Here is a 27413-nt window from a genome sequence, read left to right on the forward strand (position 1 = left end):
TTTTTTGAGGCAGGGTTTCGCTTTTGTTGCGCAGTCTGCAGTGCAATCTGGGCTCAGTGCAACCGCCACCTCCTAGGTTCAAGCGATTCTCCTGCCTCAGCCTCTCGAGTAGCTGGGATTACAGGCATGTGCCACCACGCCCGGCTAATTTTGTATTTTTAATAGAGACGGGGTTTCTCCATGTTGGTCAGGCTGGTCTCGAACTCCCAACCTCAGGTGATCCACCCGCCTCAGCCTCCCAAAGTGCTGGGATTACAAGCGGGAGCCACCGCGCTCGGCCGGTTTTTTTCTTTTTAAGAGACGGAGTCTCACTCTTTCGCCAGGCTGTAGTGCAGTTGTGATCTTGGCTCACTGCAATCTCTACCTCCCAGGTTCAAAGGATTCTCCTGTCTCAGCTTCGGAGGAGCTGGGATTACAGGCATGTGCCACCACGCCCGGCTAATTTTTGTATTTTTACTAGAGACGGGGTTTCACCATGTTGGCCAGGATGGTCTCTATCTCTTGACTTCGTTATTCGCCTGCCTGTGCCTCCTAAATTGCTGGAATTGGTCGTGAGCCACCATGCCCAGGCGATTTCATTGTTTTAAAACATATAAAGCATACTTGTTTTATAGTGACGCAGGATTTTTCTTGGCCGTTTTGCCAACCATGGACCTCCACGGCCAGCAACACCCCCACTGCCTGGGGCTTGCCTGGTCCTGAACCTTCTGCTGGAGGTGACCCGCCCACTCAGCCTACCTGTGTTGTAGATTGTACTTGAGTTTGGAGGCTCCCAAGCTCTTTTCCCGCGTTCAGGAAGAACGGGGATATACTGACAGAAGAGTGAGGATGGGCAGAGAAGAATTTTATTGAGTGATGGAACAGTTCTCAGAGGAGAGGGGACTCCGGGTGGTTTCTCTCTCTCAGCGTGGCTGCATCCAGGGCTTTTTTATGGGCTCAGAATAGGGGAGTGCATACTGATTGCTTTGTGAGTATGCAAAGAAAGGCTAAAGGGAAGGCACCACTCAAAGTTGGGCATAGCAGTGTAGAAAAGCACATGTATCCCAGAGTTCAAAGTACAATAAAAAAAAAGAGGAAGAAAAAAAAAAAAAAAGAAAAGCAATTAGGAAAGGGTAGATGTAAGTAAAATAGGTGAAGGATGGGGATCAGTCAGAGGAAAACACACCAAACAGGAAGACAGATTTTCAGTCTGGTCTGTGGATTTGAGTTGTACCTTGGGCTTTCAGGCTTTAAACTGTTTTTCAGCTTGGAGGTGGGGTTTCTCTGGGGACCTACCCCTATCTGCCTAGGCCTGCCTTCGTCTGCCCCCTGCCGCCAACGATAGGCTCTTTTACATACTTCGATTATATTGTCAGCTGAGGTATCAGAGCCCCAGCACTGGGAAGTGGTCGACTCGTGGGTTGGTAAAAAGAATTTGCCAACAGCAGTATAGGTTTCAAAAAGGAAAGTTTATTAGAAAGGAAGAACTCTGCAAAAAAGTTCCAGTGGGGTGCTTCAAGCAGAGCACTGAGCGTTCGTTCCCCTGGTGGTTTTTCCTTACGGATATTTATGGTTCTAAAAGTGGGAGCTTAGTGTTGTAGAATGAGTTTCAACATGGCATTCCAGAGATGTATAGAAATTTTAGTTACTTACAGAAGTTGAAAGAGGCCTGGAATCAGATATTAATTTTATATACCAGGGAAGTTTAATTACTTCTAAATTCCTAGATAAGGAGTTTAGCCTCCAGATGGCCTGTTTGATGGTCAGCAGGTAGACTTTGGTCCCTTTAAATTCCTCAGATAAGGAGTTTTTGCTTTTTGTCACTGGGGCCCGTTCAATGGCCACCAGTCGATTTTCACGTTCCTCTTATATAACATTTTTGGAGGGTTTAGTATGATTTGTTATTTTCTCTCCATCTTTAGGGTCAGTATTTTTCCTGCCTTTTTCTCCTGAAATGTTGAATTTTGAATTTCTCTTAAGTGGCCCTTTGCCTAGGGGATCCCTATGTCTCTACTGAGTGCTTTTGCTTTTTCTTTTGCCTCATCACCCGCTACTATTACTAGTGGTCTTGGTTTCCTATTGCTGCTATAATAAATTACCACAACTGCAGTGGCCAAAACCAATACAGATGTATTCGTTTACAGTTCTGTAGGTCAGAAATCCAAAATGAGCCTTATAGGGGGATGAAGTCAAGGTGTAGGCAGTGCTGCATTAGTTTTGGAAGTTCCAGGGGAACATCAGTTTTCTTATCTTTTCCAGTTTCTAGAGGCCATCCGAATCCTTTGGCTTATGGCCCTTCCTCCAACTTCCAAGTGTATCACTTCAGACTCTGCTTCTCATTCCATCTCCTTCTGCCGTTGAATTTTTTTACCTCCCCATTTTAAGGAACTTTGTGATTACATTAGGGCCTGCCTGGATAATCCAGGATAATCTTCCCATGTGAAGATACTTAATCGCATTAACAAAATCTTTTTTGCCTCGTAAGATAATATATTCATAGCTTCTGAAGATGAGGACTTGAGCTTCTTTGGGGAGCATTCTGTCTACCACCTTGGCTCAGAGCAATGTTTATTTCTAGAATTGAGGGTTCCTGTTTTATGTGAATAGTATAAATTAGAGTACTATATTTATTTCTGCTCCAAGTTTACAGTTACATATAAATTCTCAAGGAAAATTTCCCCTCCACCTATAGTCATGCCTCAGCAGCATGACACCATGCACCATGCTGTCTGAATATATATTCTCTCATATCTTTATGCCTTTTTTATGCTGGTCCCCATTGTATGTGAACAATTCTTTCTCCTCCTTCAGGACCCATTTAAAATACTGCTTTCTAATGATGCCTTATTTGATAATCCCAGTAGTATCAGTTTTTCTCTTTGTGCTTTCAAGTACCATGCGAGTTTTTGTAATATAATATTTTTCATACTGTATTATTGTTTATATATCTGTTTGCCCTGTTAGACTCTTAAAAATCAGGGATCATGTCTTATACATCTATATATTCTCAGTGCCTAAGAGTTCCTGGAATATAGCAATTCCTCAATAAACCTTTGATAAATGAATAAAGTTTAATAATATTTATATGTGCCAAGCCACTGTGCTGTTGGTAGTAATTTACAATTGCCTAGTACAGTTGCCTAGTGCAAGGGAAGCAATGATCCTTTGCTGATCATCTATAGATTTATAAATTTATGTTAGTTCAATTGGGAGTCATCCATTTATGAAAAAGTTGAGGTGAACCCAGTGTCAAATGAACAGATCACAGCAGGATGGGTGCCAAAACTGAGATCTTGTTCCTATTCCAGCATTCTTTGAAATACACCACATTAACTCTGCTGTTGATGATTTGTATTACTCCAACTAATTGTAATTTATAGACAAAATACAACATCATTACGTTATATTTTTGGATATTCCTCAATTAAGTTCTACTTTCGAATGGGCTAGAAACATGTTTCTAAGAAACTGTAGTCGTATTCTGGCACTTGGTGGGATGATAGTGGAATGTAAAGCCACAGTATAAACACTGGAGCATCTGCCGCCTGGTGTGTAAATTTTATTAAATTGAAAACATTAAAGTTTTTATTGGTCCAAGTTTATACTTACAGAAAAGTTGTGAAATTAGTACAGATAGTTTTTGTATATACTTAATTTTACTTTCCCTAATGCTAATATCTTATATATCCATAGTATAATTATAAACTCAGAAATTAATATTGGTGTATTGGTAGAATACTATTAACTACAGGCCTTATTTGAAGTTCACCAATGTTTTCAAAATTGTTATTCTCTTCCAGGATCTGGTCCAGGATACCACCTTGCATTTAGTGGTTAATAGTCTCAGATAGTCTTCCCCAAGATACACTGTGGTGATTTTCGATGCTGATTTTCAGGTTTTCCTTTCTCAGCTTTGTATATTTATAGCAATTATTCTGTAAAGAGGAGCTGAGCCTTCTGCCCCATTTATTTACTTATTTATATCAGTATGGGTTCATGGATATTTATTTATTCTGTTGGTTATATTCCAATACTTTCGTTTATTTTGTTGCTCAAGTTGTTCTAGATTAGATTTATCTGAGTTCTTTCCTTTTGATTCCTGTGTCCTTTTGAATGTCCCATCCTGTTTGAGTACTTTCTTTCTGACAGCACAAGGTGTTCCATCTTCATTTGTTATTTTTCTGGTTCTTGCTGTAGAATCAATCACTTACTCAGGAGCCTTGCCTCAATGTATGTGAGAATAGTATATAGAAACCAAGATCTGAGCACTGGGTATGCTCATTTCTATTAGGTGTTATTGCTTCCAGGTCATATGAGTTGGTTAGTTAATGTATTTATGTGTATTGACATATTCATACATATATATCCACATTCTTTACCTGTCTACTTCTATATATACGTACTAAAAACCATAAACCTGTATTGATACTTTCAATTAAATAGAATACATTTAAAAATATTATTTAAAATATGGATATATAGTGGAATAACATGTAAAATATACCAGATTTTTTTTTTGGTGGGGTGACCCATGAAAATTGAACATTTTGTGTTTATGTGGGACGACTGTAAGCTATCTCCTGGCTTCCCCTAGCGTAAGCTTTCTTTTAAGCCACGAGAGCTGCTTTGAAGGAAATGCCGGAAGTCTTGTGTTAAGTGTATATTTTGTCTGCTCTGAGATGGTTGGCACATAGTAGGTACTCAGTAAATACTTTCTGGATGTATGACTCGATATAATAGCGTATGACTGGTGGGACCACAGACTTACATTGTTCCATGATCATGGTCAGAATTTGTAACCCTGGCCATCTTACCAGATGCATATCATTGACTGTATGGGAGATTAGGCAAATAAATTAACCCTTTCAATTCACCATCACAGCTAGAACAACAACAGTTAGCACATATCCTGGCATCATCTTGTCATACGAAGGACTTTCCTTGTCTTTTGTTACTTGACAGAGCACCATCTGAGAGTAGACACTTCACAAATGCTATTCGGTGATAGTGTAGTATAGAGGAAAGCTTACTTTTCATTTCTTTGAAGAACAGTATACAAAAGTTTTCACAGAACTTGTTTGATTTGCTTTTCAGCTTTTCATTTTTTTAAAGATTTTTTCCACTCCTGGAGAATGAATGCTACTTGTTATTTTCTTTAATGTTTTAAAACAATCTGAACTATAAAAATAGTACGATAAGGACTATGTTCTGAAGGGGTTGGCAAACTGTGGCCCACAGTCCATTTGCTTTTGTGAATAAAGTTTATTGGAACACAGACATGTCTATTCATCTTTGTATTGCCTGTGTCTGCTTTTGGTAGACAATGGCCGTGTTGAGTAGTTCCAACAGAGACCATATGGCTTGCAAAACCTAAAATATTTACTAACTCATCCTTTATAGAAAATGTTTGCTGAGTCCACTCTAGAGATTTTTTTAGCCCATATAAACGTTTATATTATATATTTAACTGTCTGTACAATAGCTGTCTTCTCTATTAGGGAAAGGTAGCAAAGTGAGAATCAGAGAATAATTAAATAATGATTCATATTTTAAAATTTATTAAAATACTTTTGAAGTTTATTGCAAAATAATACATGTATGCTAGATCATGAGGACAACAATAAAAAGCATACTTTTATGACTTTTTAAAATATAAATGCTATGAACGTAAGTTATGGCATTTTTCTATGTCGTACTACATTAGTTAGAATGAAAGAATAAGGGGCTGTCGTAAAAAGACCCAGACAATATGGCTTAAAAACAATAACTGAAAATATTTTGTGGTTAAAACAAATGTGAAGAGACCATGAGGACTCTGGTTCCTTTCATCTCATTTTCTTTACCACCCCTTAGGGTTTTCTTTGTTAGCACAGCCTGAACTGGGTCACAGGTTTGCCCAGGTTCCAGCTTTTAGACAGGAGATAGAGAGCGGATAGACCTTTGTCCTTTTAAGTCCTGGGTCTGGAGTGGCTTATATCATCTTTGCTCATAGTTCTTGGACAAAAACTAGTCATAATCTACATATAGTTTTATGGAGTTGTAAAACTCATCTCTGGCTTGATTGCCGTATGTCTACATCCAGCTGTGGGAGAGGGGAGATTTGGTAGAGAGGTAATGGTCTTTGCTTGTAATTACATGGAATTTTCAGAGTCCCTGGTGCTGATCATTATACCACGGAGCCGGCTTAAGTGCATTCAGTTTTCTTACAGAAGAGGTAGTTGTTAATTTTTTTTAAACAATACTTTCACATGTCAAAAATAGTTTTTCAATTAATTGTAATGGGCTGTGACATGGCTCAGATATTTGTCCCCTCCAAATTTCATGTTGAAAAGTCATCCCCAATGTAGTAGGTAGGGCCTGGTAGGAGGTGTTTGGATCCTGGGAGTGCATCCCTCATGAATGGTTTAGCACCATCCCCTTGGTGATAAGTTAGTTTTCACTCAGTTCACGTGATTGTTTACAAGTATGTGGCACCTACCCCTTTGCTCTTTTGCTTCCACTCTCATCATGTGAGATGCCTGCTTCCCCTTCACCTTCTGCTATGATTGTTCGCTTCTTAAGACCCTTTACAGAAGTGGATGTTGGCACTTTGCTTCTTATCCTGTCTGCAGAACCATGAGGCAACTAAACCTCTCTTCTTTATAAATTATCTAGCCTCAGATATTTCTGTATAGCAATGCAAGAATTCCCTAATACTGGCTGTATAGTATTTGTTATGCAGATGAGTATGTCATGATTTCTTTAGCCATCTCTCTACTGTTGCATGTTAAGCTGTTCCCAGTGTCTTGTTATGAACAAAATGTAAACATTCATATATGCATGTAGTTTCTATTTATAAATGTCTAATTTTTAGAAAAAAGGCATTGTCCCACATCTTTATCATATTTGTGTATTTGTAAAATGGTCTTATGATATTTTTCTTGTATTTTTTAAAAATTGATACATCATAGTTGTATATATGCATTTTTGGGATATATGTGATATTTTGATACATGTATACAATGTATAAAGATCAAGCCAAGCTAATTGGGAAATCTATTACCCTAAACATTTATCTTTTTGTTGGAAACATTAAAATTCTTCTCTGTTAGCTATTTTGAAATACGTAATTATTGTAAACTGTAATTTCCCTACTCTAATATCAAATACCAGAACTTATTATGTCTACCTGTGTTTTTGTACCCATTAACCAACTTTCCTTCATGCCCCCTGCTCCCTTTTCCTTCCCAGCCTCTGGTAACCATCATTGTACTCTCTACTACCATGACATCCACTGTTTGAACTCCCACATATGAGTGAGAACATGAGATATTTGTCTTTTTGTGCGTCGCTTATTTCACTAAACATAATGACCTCCAGTGCCATCCATGTTGCTGAAAATGACAGGACTTAATTCTTTTTAAGGCTGAATAATACTTCATTGTGTATATATGCCACATTTCTTTATCCGTTAAACCATTAATGGACATTAAAGTTGATTCCATATCTTTGCTCTTGTGAATAGTGCTGCAGTAAACATGGGAGTATAGATATCTCTTTAATATACGGATTTCCTTTTTTAAAAAAATATATTCCCAGCAGTGGGATTGCTGGATCATATGCTAATTCTACTTGTAGTTTTTTGAGGACCCTTCATACTGTTTTCCATAATGGCTCTGCTACTTACTGATCTTTTTGTTTTTCTCTAAACAATTGTCACAAAGTCAATTTGACTTATTGAGTTTGTATAATTTCTGTACCTCAATAAAACTGAAAGTTATAGTAAGGAATTAGGTGAAACTTACTTTTTTTTTCCAGGAAGATTTACTTAGGTAGCCAGTAGAATAGTAACCTAAACTGATGAAATATAATTTCATCCTTATAAAACTGTTGAGTAGGGTTATCTTTCTTATTTTCATTAAAGTCTTTCTCACTTGAAAACATTGAATATTAAATGAGATAAAAACTGTAAGACTAACAGCAAACAAAAATACACTTTGATTTTTTATGTGCATGTATTACATTAATGACTGTGAAGATCTTCTTAGTACTTGTAACCTTTTGCCATTGTTTGCATTTATATTCCATGCAAGTGATGTTGGTTGATGATTCTGAAGTGCCCCACTGTAAATATCAAGTACAGCCTCTGTTGATTTATAAACACTTGTCTAACTGTCATTATCAACAGCAGCTAATCTTATTCAAAATAGTCACTTCATTGTTGTGTTGCCATAAATTTCTATAGACATATTTTAAACTAAAGTTAACTTCTGCTATATTGTAATTGAAGGAGCTCTATTTTTGTGTGCCATGTGTCTGACTCAGTAAATGAAATCTGTAGTTTTTTTCCAGAGGCCTACAATTACTGTAAATATTAATAAGCTGCTGACATGTGAAATTTAAAGAATGTTGTGATTTAAAAGAGCAATTTGCAGTTCTTAAATGTAGAGATTGACATTTACTTTAAACTTGAAGTTGTTAAAGGGAAGCGTAGTAAGCACAGAAGTTTAAACAAAATGTGCTTCTATCAATAATTGTTCATTGACATGACCTCAATTGATCCTTTTTTCTGATCATATATGCCATTTGGTTTTATATTTTTTTAATATCAGTTTTCACTTTCTGTTATATACTACCTTCATATATATACTAACTGAATTCATTTAGATTCAGTTTTTCTTAGTCATTATTAAAAAGAGAATACTTAATATATGGGGTCTTTAAATGTCATTATACTAAGTGTTTGGTGAATTTATGACATGGGTCCAAATAATTGTCATAAATACAGTTTTTGATTTTTAAATCTTCCATATTAACCGTATTATTCCTAAAAGTTGAAAACATTGTTATGTTTTAATAATTTCACCAAGTAAGCATATTCATCTAAATAGTATTATCTTATATTAAGAATTGACGATGTCACTTTTATATGTCTGTCGGTCCCTGGGCTAGATTTCTCCTTAGTCTGACAAATGAATTTTTCTTTTCTAGGTAGGAGTTGTGACTAGTTAGGAATTGTGATAAAGAAAAATGATCAATTATCTTTGTCTCAGGAGTTTTTTGTTTGTTTGTTCCTTGGTTTGAAGAAAAGTCTTTTTCTGTAATTATAAAATATACATAGGCTTGTCATAAGAATTTAAGCAGTGTATATATCTATATATTACAAGCACATATGCATATATATATGAAAAATATACATGTCATCCTTCCCATATACCACTCCCAAGAGACTGCCAATATAGATTTTCCCCAGCTTATAATGATTTGACTTACAGTTTTTCAACTTTTTGATGGTACAGAAGCAATACTCATTCAGTAGAAATCATATCTCAAATTTTAAAGTTTGATCTTCTCTTGGGCTAGCAGTATGCAATATGATACCCTCTTGTGATGCTAGGCAGTGACAGCCAGTCACAGCTTCAAGGCAGCCATGTGATTTCAAGGGTAAATAGCTGATACTCTACAGTGTTGCCTGATGATTTTGCCCAACTGTAGTCCAATGTAGGTATTCTGAACATGTTTAAGGTAGGCTAGGCTAAGCTTTGGTGTTCAGTAGGCTAGGTATATTAAATGCATTTTTGATTTATGATATTTTTAACTTACTGTGGATTCGTCAGGATGTTATATCATCATAAGTCAAGGGACATCTGCATACATGAAAAATGAAAAATATACATTATCCTTCCCACATACGACTCTGAAGAGACTCATTATAGTTTGTTATGTTCTGTCCTGGGGACTTAAGAAAGTCTCATGACAGAAGAAGGAATGTATGAGCGAAAGGATAAAATGAAGTGAATTGATGCAGTGAAAATATGTCGTAATAGTATCTCACCATAGCCTCTCTGTATTTGCCCATTTAAGAATATTATTTAGTAATATTATGTTGTAGTACTCAGTGAAAGAATAATAAAAAGTTATTTATTTATTTATTTTTTTTTACAAATAAATAGTTGACTAAAGCTACAAAACTAAATGAGATCATATAGGAATGTATAAAGAAAATTCTTCTCAATAGATTTCTTAGGAGCTGTAGAGCTATGGCTAACAGTCATTTTAAAGTGTAGCTTGAAGTCTCTATTGTGCTGCTGAAGATTATGAGGATTTCTTGTAGCTTCTTCCTTTTTTTTTTTTTTTTTTTTTTTTTTTTTTTTTTTTTTTTTTTTTTTTTTTTGCGACACAGTTTCACTCTTGTCTCCCAGGCTGGAGTGCAGTGGGGCGATCTCAGCTTACTGCAACCTCTGCCTCCTGGGTTGAAGCAATTCTCCTGCCTCAGCCTCCCCAGTAGCTAGGATCACAGGTGCGTGCCACCATGCCAGCTAATTTTTGTATTTTTAGTAGAGACTGGGTTTCACCATGTTGGCCAGCCTGGTCTTGAACTCCTGATCTCAAATGATCTGCCCACCTCCGCCTCCCAAAGTGCTGAGATTACAGGTGTAAGCCACCTGGCCCAGCCAGCTCCTTCACTTTTAAGGGAGAGTTAGAATTTCTTCTTTCAGGGCTTTGTAAGGTAGGGTAGATAGTAGTGGTGGGGAAAGTGGAATAGGGGCTTTTTGTGTTGACTTTTTCTCCAGCATTGACTTGACATTGTATTGACAATCCGTTTTCCTACATGTCATTGTTGGTTATGTTGTGACATTCAAGTGGGGGACCCTATACCTTGTCAATAATTGTCAATTCGCAAGAAATATAGAAATTATAATATAATTAGAAACCAGTTGTAAAACCAGTTATGGTTATATTCTTTTCTAGTTCCTTATTATTGAGGTGAACAGTAAAACAGACTATGACCCTGCCCTTTTCAATGGACCTTGGACCCTAAGGGGTATAGACATTAGACATTAAACATGCTCAAATTTTATATTATAAACTGCACTATGAAGGAATAAAGGGGAATGCTACTAAAGAATAATAGGGGCATCATTTAGATTGGGTGGTAGGAGGGTGGAGTGAATGGGAGTGGCCACAATGCCATAATCCCTTATTGACTTCTCACTGTCAATATGACACTCTGAAAACGTTTGAAATATAAATAAAAGGGAATGACAGAGGCAAGTCTTAATTATATTACGAGGTTTATTTGCCAAAGTTAAGGACATGTGCCTGGGAGGTAGGTCTATGCCTTTCTCCAAAGATGATTTTGAGGGCTTCAGTGTTTGACGGGGAAAGGGCAGATGTTGAGGGAAGAAAAATCTTTAAAAAATGTGTCCATAGATAAAAAGTTTGCATCCTTTTGAATCTTTGATCAGCCTTCACTGAATACACAGTATCGTGTGTGTTTGTGTGTGTGTGTGTGTGTGTGTGTGTGTGTGTGTGTGTGTGGTGGGGGTGTTGAGGGTAGAGGAAATAGCCTCTCATGCCTTCATCTGGCTCAGTGAATCTACATTTTTACATAAGATAATGCAGACAATAGGGCGGAGGAAGCAATCAGATATGTATTTGTCTTAGGTGAGCAGAAGAGTGACTTTGAATTCTCTTTCCTTTGTGCTGCACCTGGGAAGATAAGCTATCAGTTTACATTGTTAGGGTGAAGTGCTGCAGAACTGTTTTAGGGTAAAGATATAGGAGGAATTCCCTTGTGGGCAAATTGTGAGGGAGGTTTGTTGCTTTTTATCTTCATAGCCATCTTACTTAGCAACCAAATGGAAAGCAGGTCTGCACTACCCGGTTCCAAGCTTGACTTTTTCCTTTGGCTTAGTGAGTTTGGGGTCCCAAGATTTATTTTCCTTTCATAGAGAGCTGGAATTATTTTCTTCTTTAATCCTTTAATGGAAAGAGCTAGTTGATTTTTTAGTAGAGTCAGATTTTTGTGCCTGGAAAAAGCTCTACCTCATTGACTCATCTCAGAAATTGCATTTATATTTGTCAAGTCAATTTTATGCTATTTTTCTGCCTTGGAAATTAACTGTACATATGTAGAATTAGGTGAGAAATTTAGTTGTGATGCCCTGCTTCAGTAATGAAAGGACAAAAATACTTTGTGTAGATGCTCAAGTATTATTTGCTCTAAAGAAAACAGTATTGATTCAACAGCTATTCCTGTGAAGTTTCTTTTTAGTGACTTGTTTGGAAATTAAGGTTGGTTAGTTCATATTTTCTTTAAGGCAAAAGTAAAATAAAATGGCTCTTTCTCTTCTACCAAAATAATCATATATATGTGAATAAGGTAACTCAAAGATAAGTATTTTAAAGGTTTTAGATTTAAGACTACCATGATGGGATAGGGGAATAAAGTAAAAATAGCTTCACTTAGAAGAAATTACCTGTTTAGATAAATAAATAGTACAACCCTGTAAGGGTGAGAACAATGTGTAAGTTTCAAAGAATCAGTGTTACCGGAGATTTCTCCTTCACTTCCCGCCATGTTGAAGACAGATTTTATGATGTCTGTGAAACTAATTTATGAGTGAAAGTGATTTTCATTTCTTGAACCTAATCTAGTATTCAAGTTGTAAGCCGTTGAAGCCAACATGATGTAATAATAGCTACCATTTACTGAACAGTTCCTTGGTGCTCTACTAGGTATTTTACAAGTGTTTTAACATATTTAATAATTACATTTCCCTAAAATAAGTATAATTTTCCTCCTTTTGCAGATGAGGAAACAAACTCAGAGAATTGAAATAAGTGGTCCAACATCACATGCGTATTAAGGGAAAGAACCGGGTTTTAAAACTAGGTCCATTTGACAACAAAAGCTTGTTCTCTTTTCTCAAAGATAAGTTGTAGGGTTGAAAAAGACACAAATACTGGGTTTGATGGCCAGGAGATATAAGTTATGACATTGTCACTGATTAGTTAAGTGACTTGTCTTGTTTTCCTCAACTCTGAAATGGGTTTAGTGAAAAACTTACTTTAAAGGGTCACTGTGAGGGTCCAGTGACTTAGCTATAAAAAGTTGAGGTGTGGCTGGCAAGATCTGATAATAAAATGTAGCAGGTTTAACAAAAACTTTTTAAAAATAACGAATGTTTTCATCTTCTATTTTGGAGGGCAGAGGGGGAAAAATATTGAAAAGTAATTCATGTATTTGTATGATCTTAAACCAAATGCCATTATATTTTTAGGTCACTGAAATCCAAATTGACATTGCAAATTTCAGGAGCTTCATTTGCAAATGATATTATAGTTCCTGCATGAGGAGAGAATTTTTTTCCCATAGGGCTCAAACAGAGACCAGATTGAGACAGCTCTTAATGGGGAAATTGTGAAACATCAGCTTCTCTCTAGATACTGTTTTGACTTGTTTATTTGAATTAGGACAGCTTTTATATGACTAGAAAAATAGAAGCAAAGGTAATTGAATGTACTGCTTCTATATACCACTCCCTTCTCCCCTTGAACAATTTCTTTACTATCCTTGTTCTTTCAAAAATAAACAAACAGAAAGATTTTTCTCTTATATTTTTCCTCATTGTTTTGTTTTTAGTTTTTTTTAATTTTTATTTTTTATTTTTATTTTACTTTAGGTTCTGGGGTACATGTGCAGGTCATGCAGGGTTGTTGCGTAGGTGCGTGTATAACCAGGTGGTTTGCTGCCTCTATTCCCTCTTTGACTATATCCAGCATTTCTCCTGCTATCCCTCCCCTAGCCTCCCCCAACTGCCCCGAGTGTGTGATGCTCCTCTCCCTGAGTCAACGTGTTCTCATTGTTCAACACCCACCTATGAGTGAGAACATGTGGTGTTTGGTTTTCTGTTCTTGTGTCAGTTTGCTGAGAATGATGGCTTGATGGTTTGCTTTTACTTTGAAATGGCAACTATCCCTACCAACTGTTGGGAGGGTGTAGTCGAAGAATGGTAATCAGGTTCACAGCTGACAGTATACTCTGCAGCAATAAAGCTTTAAGCTTTCTTCTGACATTCTAATTTTGCTATTTTTCCCATTAGTGAAAATGGAGTTTAATTTTTCCTTCCATGACAAAGGAAGAGTTCAATTTAAGGAACCGCGAATACTCTGAAGTAGAGGCTAGGAGAAAAGGAGAGGGAATAAGCAGTCCTTAATCCTTTGATCTGTCATTTCTGTCCTCTCAGCTGTGTTCCCATTTTGGTTTCTGTTTGTCTCCTTCCTTCCCAGGCTTGTCAGTGAATGTAGCAATGCCTGACTGGCACTGGACTGTGTTAATTGCCTGCAAAGGGTACTGGAAACTCCTGTGGGTACATTCTTCTGTGTCCACATTTTCAAGGAGAAGAGGATGGTAATGATGCTGTTGATAACTTACTATATGCTAGGCATTGTTTTAAATACTTTCTGTTACAGGTAAAGAAAATGAGTTTTAGAGTAACTTCTGTAAAATTATTGACTGAGGTCACACTGCTAGTAAATGGCATGAGTAGGATTTGAATCCAGATTTGTCTGCTGCCAAAGCCTTGATTAATATTATTGCGTTAATGGTAATAATTCCCTTAGTTAACCATAATTATTATGCATTAAGGATTCAGAGATGACTAAGCTACTATCCTTGCCCTTAAGTTGCTCTCAGTATAATCACAGGAAGCATTCATGCAATCTAATTATAAGACAGCATGACAAAACTCTAATAGAAGCATATGCAAAGGTATGGACGCACAGGGATCGGTTCTTTCTGAAGAGTTGAAGGTTGCACAGAGGAGATGATACTGGATTTGAGTAGTTCTGTCTGTTTTTACTAATTCCATCGTTAGTTTTATGGTAGAATAGCATTTTGGGCATAGGCAATAGCACTAATAAAAGCAGAGAGGAATGCAGGCACTTGGCTCACTCAAGCAATGTTGAGTGTGCAGTTGTGGCTGATGCTTGGCAGAGAAAGGCAATGGCCAGGGATAAGACTGGGGAGTTAGACTGGCACTAAGGTTTGAAGGATCTTGTAGCAATGCTAAGGATTTTGGACTCTACTCTAGAAACATTAGTGAGCCATTAAACATTTTTAAGCCAGGAATAGCATAATATGGTTTGCCAACACCTGATCATAATGGCAGTAATATGAAGACTGAATTGGAAGGGGAAGAAATTACAGGCAGGGAAACCTTTGATAAGACTATTGCAATAGATAAGAGGTAGTGAGGGCGTGAAATAATGCAGCAGTGGTAGGGATAGCAAGGATAGAAGGGGCTTAAGAAATTAGCTAGAATTGACATGTGAGGAAGGAATGATGAGTAAGTTTAAGATTTTTTTTTTTTTTTTTGCATAGGCGGCTGTAAGGTTGGTGTTGCTGTTTACTGAGATAGGGAAACCCAAATGATGACCAAGTTGGGGGTGTAGGACAGATAATAAATTTGTCTTTTGGACATGTAGAGATTAAAGTACATCTTGGACTTTTAGTGAAGGGAGGTGTCCAGTAAGCCCATGACTCATGATCTATGTTTTCAACCAACTAGAAGTAGATTTTAGTCTGGAGCTCACCAGAGGGGCCCAGATTGGAGATACCAATTAGTGAGTCATCAGCAGAGAAGTGATAATTGAATCAGTGGAAACAGATGAGATCACAGAAGGAAACAAAAATTGAGGGCAACCTTTGTGTATTGTTTATCTATCTGCCTTAGTTGTCTATAAATGGATTTGAGTGGGTGGACTAGTGTGGAATGACTACTAACTTGAAACATAGAAAGATTTCTCTCCAGCCCTAATGATTGGGGACGCAGTCTGGTTATTTCTTTCTGGCAGACAGATCTGATTGCCAAAGCAACTACTTGTAGATTCATAGGACTCTCTTAAAACCAAGTAACATTTCGAAACAACATATTGTACATGAGAAATATATATATACGCTTTTGGTTTGTCAATTGATAAAAGCAAATAAGGTACTGGTCTTCCTCCCTGACATTAGAATTGCTTCTGCATACTGTATCATAGAGGCTCGCTTTCCTTGGTCTTGGAATGAGGAGATGGTGAAAGGAACTCAGCTTTCTTGTGTAGCAAGTATGTAGAACTTACAGTAAATGAGAATTTGTCTACAGAGTAAGTCCAGTATATTTTCTAGCCTATTCTATTATTTGTCACCAGGGAGATAGTGACATGTCATGACTCTGTAGTACCAAATTTAAATGAAATAGAGCCTCTCTAATGTGCATAATACTTTGTACTTAATGATAGCTGGCAAATCAATACTAGTAGACATGCCAGGCTATTATTTTCCTATTCTTACCAGATATGGGAAGATACCTGTGCACATTAAATGTGAGATAAGCAATAAAATTGGTTGTATTTTAGATCCTAGAAATGAATAGTTTCCCCAGTTCTGATATTAGAGTAGTCATAGCCATGGAGTTATTAGTTATTATCCAGATGGTTTGGAGTAACAAAATAAAAACTAGATTTCATTCCATCTACTGTTTATAAATATATCCCACTGCCTTTACTTATAGTAAGTCAGATTCCAGGATTTGTATTGTATGCTTATGTTTATAATTTAAAGATTCTAATCTTGTAAATTATAGGAGACAGTGTATTTAGTGGAAAAAGGAGGGGCTTTTGTGCCTGATAGTCCCTGTGCTTAAATGTGGGTTTTGCCATTTCCTAGCTCAGCTTCACAGTTGTGTTGTTTTTCCCTAATTGTAAAATGGGGATAATTGTAGCACCAATCTCTGGATTCTTGTGAGAATAGTGAATATAAAATGCCAAACTCAATATAGTTAGTACCCTATTTTTCTTGTTCTACTTAACATGGATTAAGCCAGCATTTCTCAACATATGCTCTATTAAGCCCTAATCCATCAATATACTTAAAAAACAAACAAACAAACAAAAAAACATGTTTGTTGATTAACTGAATTTGAGAAATTCTGCCTACTGCAACAATTCCCTCTTGGAGAGCTATAACAGACATTAACATGTTTAATGGTGCTGAGAAGCCATCCCATAAACAAATCTTTTTTGTTGCTTGTTAAATCTTTTAAATCTATTTTGTCATTGTTCTTTTTCTTTTCTTGGAACACCTATTAATAGCTCATTTTGATGGGGTGCATTTTAGAAAAGGTTAATATAGTAATCAGGACCAGGTACTATTCAATTAAGTGTTTAACTTCATTAAACTTCGGCTACCATTATAATGTCTTACGGGCTAAATGGTGCTAGCCAGCTTAAAAATTGGGGAATTTATATGTTGTAATGGACAGGATTAGAGTTCAAAAGAACCAAGTTTTAATTGTAGTTCTGCAAATTGTAACGGCGTGGCCCTGACTAGTGACTAAACTCTGCACAGACAAATCATAATGTCCTCATCTATGAAATAACTCCCCTTCTGTCTGCCTCACAAGCTTGCCAGAAGAATCTGAGAAAATAGTTGTAAAAACAAGTTGGGAAATTAAAATTGCTGTCAGTGGAAGATGGTATTACTGCTACTCTAGGAAAAGGAATTATAGGAGCAGTGAATGAATAGGACCGTCTGAAGTTGAGCTATGCTGTTCCTGTTCCCATCTAGCAACCTTGGATCGCATCAGCTACCTGCCTGAAAACATTTTCAGCTCCTAATTTCTTAATAATTACAATGGTTCCCAGATGAACATGCTTGAATGTCAGTAGCTTCATCTTTTGTCACTGTTCTTGGACTTACTTACAGAAGCCATTTCGCAATACAATATGTAGTTTAATAGCATTTAACTATGCCTGCTGCTGAATATTCAATACTGAATTTTAATTATGATGCACAGTGGAAAAGAAGATTGTTAGGATTTAATTAATAAGCTCTAGTTAATGGGTTTAATGCTCAGCTTTCTCATATAGTTCAACTTTCTTTGAGTCTACCTGTAATATATTTTTTTTTCTGTTAAGAGATATTAAGCAAAGTGATAATTGCTTTAACATTAAACACCATGTAAAGGATGAGAAATGTCTTGAGTGAGTTTCAGTACTATTTTTTTTTTTTTCTGTTATCTTCTTGATTAGAGTTAATGGATAGTTGTGTAAACTCATTTCCTTATTTTTTCTGGAAAACCTTAAGTGGCATTCTGAATAAGTTATGCGAAGCTTTCAAAAGATTAAAACCATGTTTTCTACATTTTTTTTTTTTTTTTAACTTTTAGGTCTGCAGGTACATGTGAAGGTTTGTTACACAGGTAAACTCGTGTGATGGGGTTCGTTGTACACGTTATCTCAGCAACCAGGTATTAAGCCCAGTACTCAAAAGTTATCTTTTCTGCTCCTCTTCCTCCTCTCACCCTCAAGTAGACCCCAGTGTCCACTGTTGCTTTTTTTGTGTTCATAAGTTCTCATGATTTAGCTTCCATTTATATGTGAAAACACACAGTATTTGGTTTTCTGCTCCTGCATTAGTTTGCTAAGGATAATAACCTGCAGCTCCATCCATGTTCCTGCAAAAGACTTGTTCTTTTAGCAAACCAAAAGTCTTGTTCTTTTTTATAGCTGCATAGTATTCCATGGTATATATATACCACATTTTCTTTTTCCAATCTGTCATTGATGTGCATTTAAGTTGATTCCATGTCTTAGCTATTTTGAATAGTGCTATAGTTAACAATTGCATGCACATGTCTTTATGGTAGAATTATTTATATTCCTCTGGGTATATAGCCAGTACTGAGATTCCTGGATTGGATGGTAGCTCTGCTTTTAGCTCTTTGAAGAATTGTCATACCGCTTTTCACAGTGTTTGAATTTACACTCGCACCAACATTGTACAAATGTTCCCTTTTCTCTGCAGCCTGCCTGGCATCTGTTATTTTTTTGACATTTTAGAAATGGCCTTTTTGACTAGTGTGAGATGTTATCTCATTGTGGTTTTGATTTGCATTTCTCCAATGATCAGCGATATTGAGCTTTTTTTTTTCATATGCTATTGACTGCATGTATGTTTTCTTTTGAGAAGTGTTCATGTACGTTGTCCAGTTTTTAATGGGATTGTTTGTTTTTCTATTGTAAATTTGTTGAAGTTCTTTTTAGATGTTGGATATTAGATGTTTGTTAGATGCATAGTTTGCAAAAATTTTCTGCCATTCTGTAGGTTGTTTGTTTACTCTGTTGATAGTTTCTTTTGCTGTGCAGAAACTCTTAAGTTTAATTAGATTCCACTTGTCAATTTTTGTTTTTGTTATGATTGCTTTTTGTATCTCTGTTATGAAATCTTTGCCTGTTCCTACGTCCAGAATGGTATTGCCTAGGTAGTCTTCCAGTGTTTTAATAGTTTTGGGTTTTGCATTTAAGTCTTTAATCTATCTTGAGTTGATTTTTGTATATGATATAAGAAAGGGGTCCAGATAGTCTTCTTCATATGGCTAGCCTGTTATCCCAACACCACTTATTTAACAGGGAGTCTTTTCCCCATTGCTTCTTTCTGTCAGTGTTGTCAAAGATCAGATGGTCATAGGTGGGTGACCTTATTTCTGGGTTCTCTATTCTATTCCATTGGTCTATGCACCTGGTTTTGTACCAGTACCATACTGTTTTGGTTACTATAGCCTTGTAGTATAGTTTGAAGTTGGGCTATTTGGGTATTTGGGTATTTTTTGGTTACACATAATTTTAAAGTAGTTTTTTTCTAGTTCTGTGAACAGTGTTGTTGGTAGTTTGATAGGAATTGCATTGACTCTGTCAATTGCTCTGGGCAATATGGCCATTTTAATGAGATTGATTCTTCCTATTCATGAGCATGGAATGTCTTTTCATTTGTTTGTGTCTTTTTTGATTTCTACGAGAATTGGTTTCTAATTCTTATTGTAGAGAACTTTTACTTCTCTGGTTAGCTGTATTCCTAGGTGTTTTATTCTTTTCGTAGCAAATGTGAATGAAATTGCCTTTCTGATTTGGCTCTCAGCTTGCCTGTTACTGATGTATAGGAATGGTAGTGATTTCTGTACATCGATTTTGTATCCGGAAACTTTGCTGAAGTTGTTTATCAGCTGAAGGAGCTTTTGGGTTGAGACTGGGGTTTTCTGGATACAGAATCATGTAGTCTGCAAACCAAGACAGTTTGACTTCCTCTCTTTCTTTTGGATGCCCATTATCTCTTTCTCTTAATTGCTCTGGCTGGGACTTCCAATACTGTGTTGAATAGGAGTCATGAGAGAGGGCAGTCTTGTCTCGTGCCATTTTTCAAGGGGAATCCTAGCTTTTGCCCATTCAGCATGATGTTGTCTGTGGGTTTGTCATAGATGGTTCTTGTTATTTTGAGATGTATTCCTTTAGTATTTAGTTTGCTGAGAGTTTTTAACATGAATGAGTGTTGAATTTTATCGCTTTTTCTCCATCTATTGAGATAAACATGGTTTTTGCAGTTCCATTTATGTGATGAATCACATTTATTGATTTGTGTATGTTGAAGTAACCTTGCATCCCGGGGATGAAATCTGCTTGATCATGGTGAATTAGCTTTTTGATTTGCTGCTGGATTCTATTTGCAAGTATTTTGTTGAGGAATTTTATCTCAATATTCAATCAAGGATATTGGCCCCAAGTTTTCTTTTTCTGTTGTATCCCTGCCAGGTTTTTGTATCAGGATAATGGTGGCCTCATAAAATGAGTTGGGGAGGAGTCCCTCCTTCTCCTTGTTTTTGGAATAGTTTCAGTAGGAATGGTCCAGCTCTTTTTGTGTGTGTGTGCATCTGATAGAATTTGGCTGTGAATCCATCTGGTCCTGGGCTTTTTTTGGTTGGTAGGCTATTTATTTCTGATTCCATTTCAAAGCTTGTTATTGGTCTGTTCAGAGAATCAGTTTATTCCTCGTTCAGTCTTGGGAGGGAGTATGTGTCCAGGAATTTATCCATTTCTTTTATGTTTTTTGGTTTGTATGCATAGTGGTGGTAATAGTAGCATCTGATGATTATTTATATTTCTGTGGGGTCTGTGGCACCATCTCTTTATCATTTCTAATTGTGTTTATTTGGATCTTTTCTCTTTTCTTCTTTAAGTCTATCTAATGGCCTGTCTTATTAATTTTTTTAAAAAGCCAACTCCTGGATTCATTGATCTTTTGAATGGTTTTTCCTGTCTTCATTGAAATTCTTGGTTGCAAATCTTTTTCTTTAAGAATATTGAATATAGGTTCTCAATCTTTTCTTGCTTGAGTAGTTTCAGCTGTGAGAACCACTCTTAGCCTAATGGGGTGCTTTTTCTCTCTAGCTACCCTTAATGTTCTTTATTTCATTTTAACCTTGGAACATCTGATGATTACGTGTTTTGGGGATGAGCATCTTGTATAGAGTCTTGCAGGGATTTTCTGTATTTTCTGTATTTGACAGTTGGCCTCTCTAGCAAGATTGGGAAAATTATCATGGAAGATATCCTGAAAGATATTTTCCAAGTTGTTTGCTTTTTGCCTGCCTCTTTCAGGGATGCCAGTGATTCATAGATTTTGCCTCTTTACATAATTCCATACTTCTCAGTGGTTTTGTTTATATCTTTTTATTTTTGTCCGTCTTATTTTAGAGAACCAGTCTTCAAGTTCTGAGATTCTTTCCTCAGGTTGGTTTATTCTGCTGTTAATACTTGTGGTTGCATTGTGTTATTATTGTATTGTGTTATTCAGCTTTGTCACATTTGTTAGGTTCTTTTATATTTCAGCTATTTCATCCTTCAACTCCTGTATTGTTTTATTGTGATTATTAGCTTCTTTGGGTGGAGTTTCTCTATCCTCCTGAATCTCGAAGATTTTCATTTCTTTCTACATTCTGAATTGTATTTTTGTCGTTCCAGGCAACTCAGCCTGGTCAAGAACTCTTGTTGAAGAACTAGTGTGGTCGTTTGAAGGACTAACCACACTGGCTATTTGAGTTACTGGAGTTCGAGCATTGGTTCTTTCTCATATCTGCCTGTGGGTGTTCTTTAACTGCAATGTTGATTAAGTATAGTCAATAGACTTCTTTTCTGGTTATTTTCACAGGGCCGAGGCTTTGTGCACTGTCTTTTTTGGAAGCTGACATCTTGTCTTTGGTTTCAGAGAGGGGTATGTTAGCGAGTATTTTTGGTCTTGAAGCTTTAGCATGTCATCTAGTAGGTGGCAATTAAAGGTACTAGTCAGTTGGTAGACTCTTGCTTGGTTGTGTGCCTCTGCTATGTTTCCTCACGGTTGCAGCCATGTCCCCTATCAATGCTCTGAAAGTGTGGGTTCCTTTTCCCCTTGAGTGCTGGTTGTTAATTATGGCTTGGTGCTCCTGGGCTGCCCACTGAAGCTCTGGGATGATCTCAGAGTTTATGTTTTTTTCCATAACTTGGAGGCAGCAGAGTAAGGGACCTTAGTAGTGGTTTTGTCCAAGCGTCTTTTACTTGTGTCTTGGGGGCTCCAACCCAGAGAGATGCAGATCAGCAGTTGTTCAGTGTGAGCAGTCCAGGGTCTGCGCTCTGGGCTCAACCTGGGTGTTCTCTAGTGACAAACAGTGGGGGGTGGGTGGGACCCATGGGAAATGGACTGACCCCTTTTACTATTGACTGCAGCTTGTTGGAGGTTTGGGTAAGGCACTTTAAGGTTTTTGCTTCTTCGTTAGTCCGAGGGTAGCAAGGGAACTTCTATTGCAGAGGCAGTGGCAGAGAGACTTTTGTTTGCTACTGGGAGTCCCTGAGCTGCTACCGGCTTAATAGCTCTGGTGAGGATGGCTGGTGATCCAGGCCTGGAGGACCTACCTGGTGAGGAGATATGGGAACAGGCTCTCATGTAGCAGTCTGGCCGCTTTTCTGTAGGGCTGCTATGGTATGCTGGGTGCCTGCTCCAGTTCCTAATGACCTTGGATTTTCCAGTACCTGGAGGTGTCAACAATGAAAGCTGTGAAGTATCAAAGATGGTGGCCTGCCCCTCCCTCTGGGACATCCATCTGAGGGAGATGTGGACTTGCCAGCCTGAAGTCACCTGTAGGAGGTGGCTGGAGACTTTGGTTGGGAGATCCTGCCTCATAAGGAGGAATGGGAATGAGAAACCACTTAAGAAATGCTGTCTGGCCACGTTTTTGTAGAACAGCTATGCTGTGCTGGCAGACCGCTTCTGTTCCTGTTTGGCTTGGACTCTCCAAAGCCCAAAGGCTGGAATGGCTACGTCACCCAAAGAGCAAAGATCGTGGCCCACCCCTCCCTCTGGGAGCTTCCTTCCAGGGAGGTTTCAAACCTCCGTTGGACAGAGAACATTGGTGAGGGCTGCTGGATAACCCAGTTGGGAGGTCCCACCCAGTGAGGAGGATTGGAATTGGGGACCACTTACAAAAGTAGTCTGGCCACATTTTCATAGAGCAGCTGTGCTTTGATTGGGGACCACTTCTGCCCTGGCTTGAACTCTCCAAAGCTCTAAGGGAGGGAAGGGCTAAGTTGCTGAAACAGCAAAGATGGTGGCCCACTTCTCCCTCTGGATGCGATGTTCCAGGGAGGCTTCAAATTTCGTTTTGGCTGGAGAACACTGGTGGGGGTGGCTGGAGGCTGTAGTTCAGAGGTCCTGCCCAGTGAGGAGGAATGAGATTAGAGAGCCCCCTAAAAAAGCAGACTGGCCACATTTTTGTAGAGCAGCTGTGCTGGGCTGGGAGGACTGGTTCTGACATGGGATGGGTTGGACACTCCAAAGTCCGAAGGCTGGAAAGACTAAGTTGCCCAAATAACAAAAATGGCAGCCCACCCCTCCCCCGGAAGCTCTGTCTAGAGAGGTGCAATGCTGCTTCCATTGGCTGGCTAGAATTCCAAGAGAGTGGTTCTTATCCTGTGAGGTGCCGTGGAAGTGGGGCCTGCAGATATTGTTACTGCTGAGTCCCCTGGATTCAACCCCTTTTCTAGGGGTATAAATGGCGGTCTAACTTCCCACTTTTCTGGAGTCGCAATTTCTTTTTTTTTTTTAAATGTATTTTTTTATTGTACTTCAGATTCTGGGGCACATGTGCAGATCATGCAGGATTGTTGCATAGGTACATACATGGCAATGTGGTTTGCTGCCTCCATCCCCCCATCACCTATATCTGGCATTGCTCCCCATGTTATCCCTCCCCAACCTCCCTACCCCCGCTGTCCCTCCCCTAGTCCCCCCCAACAGACCCCAGTGTGTGATGCTCCCCTCTGTGTGTCCATATGTTCTCGTTGTTCAACACCGCCTATGAGTGAGAACATGTGGTGTTTGATTTTCTGTGCTCGTGTCAGTTTGCTGGGAATGATGGTTTCCAGATTCATCCATGTTCCCACAAAGGACATGAACTCATCCTTTTTTATGGCTATATAGTATTCCATGGTGTATATGTGCCACATTTTTCTTGTCCAGTCTATCATTGATGGGCATTTGGGTAGGTTCCAGGTCTTTGCTATTGTAAACAGTGCCACAATGAACATACGTGTGCATGTGTCTTTATAATAGAACGATTTATAATCCTTTCGATATATACCCAGTAATGGGATTGCTGGGTCAAATGGAATTTCTGTTTCTAGAATTTCCAGGTCCTTGAGGAATCGCCACACTGTCTTCCACAATGGTTGAACTAATTAACACTGCCACCAACAGTGTAAAAGTGTTCCTATTTATCTACATCCTCTCCAGCATCTGTTGTCTCCAGAATTTTTTTTTTTTTATAAAGACAGGTTTTCTCCATGTTGGCCAGGCTAGTCTTGAACTCCCGACCTCAGGTGATCCACCTGCCTCAGCCTCCCAAAGTGCTGGGATTACAGGCTTGAGCCACCATGCCCGGCCGTCTCCAGATTTTTTAATGATCCCCGTTCTCAGTGGCGTGAGATGGTATCTCAATGTGGTTTTGATTTGCATTTCTCTAATGTGGAGTAGCAATTTCTTTAGGCGGGTTGCCTGGAAAGTCTGTGTATCTAATGCTCTTGGGTCTCTGCTTGGCCTGGCTCTGCCCACACTCCACATAGCTCTTTTTGTCAGACTAAAGGCCCTGATAGAGTGAGTTCAACTAGGGATCTCCCGGCCCAAGGGTTGCAAAGATCCCTGGGACAAGTGTGGATTTCCAGGGTTGCAGACTAACTCACTGCTTTCCTGATGGGAGAGGTTCCCTGGCTCCCTGACACTCCTGAGTGGACTGTTGTCCTGCCTTGCTTTTCTCTGTTCTCCATGAGTGGAGTTGTTTAATTGGTTAGTCCCAATGTATATACCTGGATGTTTCAGTTGAAGATGTTGTATTTATTCTCTTCTCCTTGAGAGCCTGACAGGCCAGCTGCTTCTAGGTTCGTTTATTAGTTGGTTCTCATACTGCTATGAAGAAATACCCAAGACTAGGTGATTTATAAAGGAAAGAGGTTTAATTGACTCACAGCTTTGCATTGCTGGTGAGCCCTTAGGAAACTTAGAATCATGGCAGAAGGCAAAGGAGCAGCAGGCACCTTCTTCACAGGGTGGCTGGATGGAATGAGTGCAAGCAAGGGAAATGCCAGATCCTTATAAAACCATCAAATCTCGTGAGAACTCACTATCACAAGAACAGCATGAGGAAAACTGCTACATGATCCAATCAGCTCCCTCTCTGACATGTGGGGATTATGGAGATTACAATTCAAGATGAGATTTTGGGTGAGGACACAGCCAAACCATATGAGTCAACCATCTTGGCCACTCCCCTTTCTATAATTTTAAGGTCATCATTTCACACAATGGAGAATAATACCTCAGTTTTGTAATCATTGAGCTTTTTTGCCTTTGAAAATAAAAATGTTCCACTTACGATATTCGCTATTTTAGTTGAAAATTTTAGGTCACTTTCCCATCGTGCAATGTTAGAAGCCTTTAGACATTAACTTTGTGTTTGTTGTTTAAATACTGTGAATATTCATTTTCTAGTTCCACAAAGAGACTGTTTTAAGGATGTCTTTTACATGATATAAAATAGTGTTCCTGGCAATAGAGATAAATTTCATCCTTTATCATAAAATGCCCTTTTCCTTTACTTGATGTGCAGAGGCAGCTGTGACAGTAAGTTGGCGGAAAATGTGCCATACCCCCATCTTGCATATTTTTCCTGTGTCATGAAGTTCTCACTTTGTCTTTAAAGTAAATCACATCTTTGAGGTTTTAGAAACAAAACCAATAACCTAGCCTTATTCCTTACAGAAGCAGTTTTAAAAATAGTGGAAATAATGTTTTATAATTGAATTTGAATGCCAGAGTTCTAAAGCTGTATGTTTAAAGATAAAATTAAAAAATATTATGTGAGTTTTAATATTTACTATTTTTGTTACAATATTGCCACTGAAAGCATATAAGAATGCCATACTGATTTATTTTTCTTTTTGTCAAGTTGACTTTGATACCCAAAATCTTTTGCTTTGCTTTTAAGGGATATTTATTTATTTATTTATTTAAAAGACAGGCTTTCACTATATTGATCAGGCTAGTCTCGAAATCCTGACCTCAGATGATCTGCCTGCCTCAGCCTCCTGAAGTGCTGTGATTACAGGCATGAGCCACCACACCCGGCAAGGGATATTATAAACCATATTTAGAATCATACAAATACCAAAATGAGTTTAGTCAAAATCTACACTGATGAATTACTAATACATTTGTTAACCTCTTTTGCCAGAAAAACTACAGTGATGAAAATCAGCTTTCATCTTTTACATATAATTGGATAAGATCAGATGCTGATGTTAAGAGTACATCAACAGGAAAATTTGAAAATTGGAGCTGTATGGAAAAATACTAGAACCAATTAGCTCTGTCAAAAACCATGTGACCACCAAGTATAGGGGAGAAAAGTAGATTTGACCATGAACTGACCTCAAGTCACTTAATAATGGAAAGAAACAGCAAGATGGCTTTTCTTAGAATTTTCTCAAGTGTTTGATAATAGCAGAACACACCTTGGAAATTACCATATCAGTATTTGAGAACTCATGTTAGATTATTTTTATTTTTCTATTTTATTCTAAAATTTTATTTTATGATGATTTTCAAACGTATAGAAAATTTGAAAAAAAAATTGTACTGTGAGCACATATGTTTCCATTACCTAGATTCTATAATTAACATTTTGATGTATTTTGTTTATCATGTAACTATCCATGCATTGATTCTATTGTCCATCCATCAATTTGTCTTACTGTTTTNGTTTTTGAGACAGGGTCTCGCTCTGTGGCCCAGGCTGGAGTGCACTGGTATACTCTGAGCTCATTGCAACCTCCACCTCCTGGGTTCAAGCAATTCGCCTGCCTTAGCCTCCCAAGTAGCTGGGATTACAGGTGCACAACACCATGCCTGGCTCATTTTTGTATTTTTAAGTAGAGACAGGGTTTCACCATGTTGGTCAGGCTGGTCTCGAACCCCTGACCTCGTGATCCATCTATCTCATACTCCCAAAGTGCTGGGCTTACAGGCATTAGCCACTGCGCCCAGCTCGTCTTATTGTTTTATGTATTTACAATTAAGTTATACACACCCAATCACTCCAGCCCTGAACACTTCAGCATATATATCACTAATTAGAGTTCAGTATTTGTTTATTTTTTTTAGAAAAAATTTACAGTGAAATGCCCAGATCTTAAGTGTTTTAAGTTAATAAATTTAATAAGTTTTGACAAATGTGTAATAAGAACCCTATCAAGATAAAAGACAAAGTTCC

At 37.9% G+C, this 27413-nt stretch overlaps 1 protein-coding gene across 5 annotated transcripts in view; it reads left to right on the top strand.

Annotated features, from left to right (window-relative positions):
* CHM (CHM Rab escort protein) overlaps positions 1-27413 on the top strand; it is a 183056-nt gene that overhangs the window by 36015 nt on the left and 119628 nt on the right. Inside the window, exon 1 of one of the 5 annotated variants that reach the window (XM_037735672.1) lies at positions 17975-18038. The exons of the other annotated variants lie outside the window; for them this stretch is intronic. Coding sequence (XP_037591600.1) covers positions 18004-18038 — 35 coding nt within the window. The 5' untranslated portion in view covers positions 17975-18003. Of the gene's footprint in view, positions 1-17974; positions 18039-27413 lie in introns of those variants that run through there. 5 annotated transcript variants of the gene reach the window in all.

This window comes from Cebus imitator, unplaced genomic scaffold (assembly GCF_001604975.1).
Source record: "Cebus imitator isolate Cc_AM_T3 unplaced genomic scaffold, Cebus_imitator-1.0 Scaffold894, whole genome shotgun sequence".
In the NCBI taxonomy this organism is placed as follows: Eukaryota; Metazoa; Chordata; class Mammalia; order Primates; family Cebidae; genus Cebus; species Cebus imitator.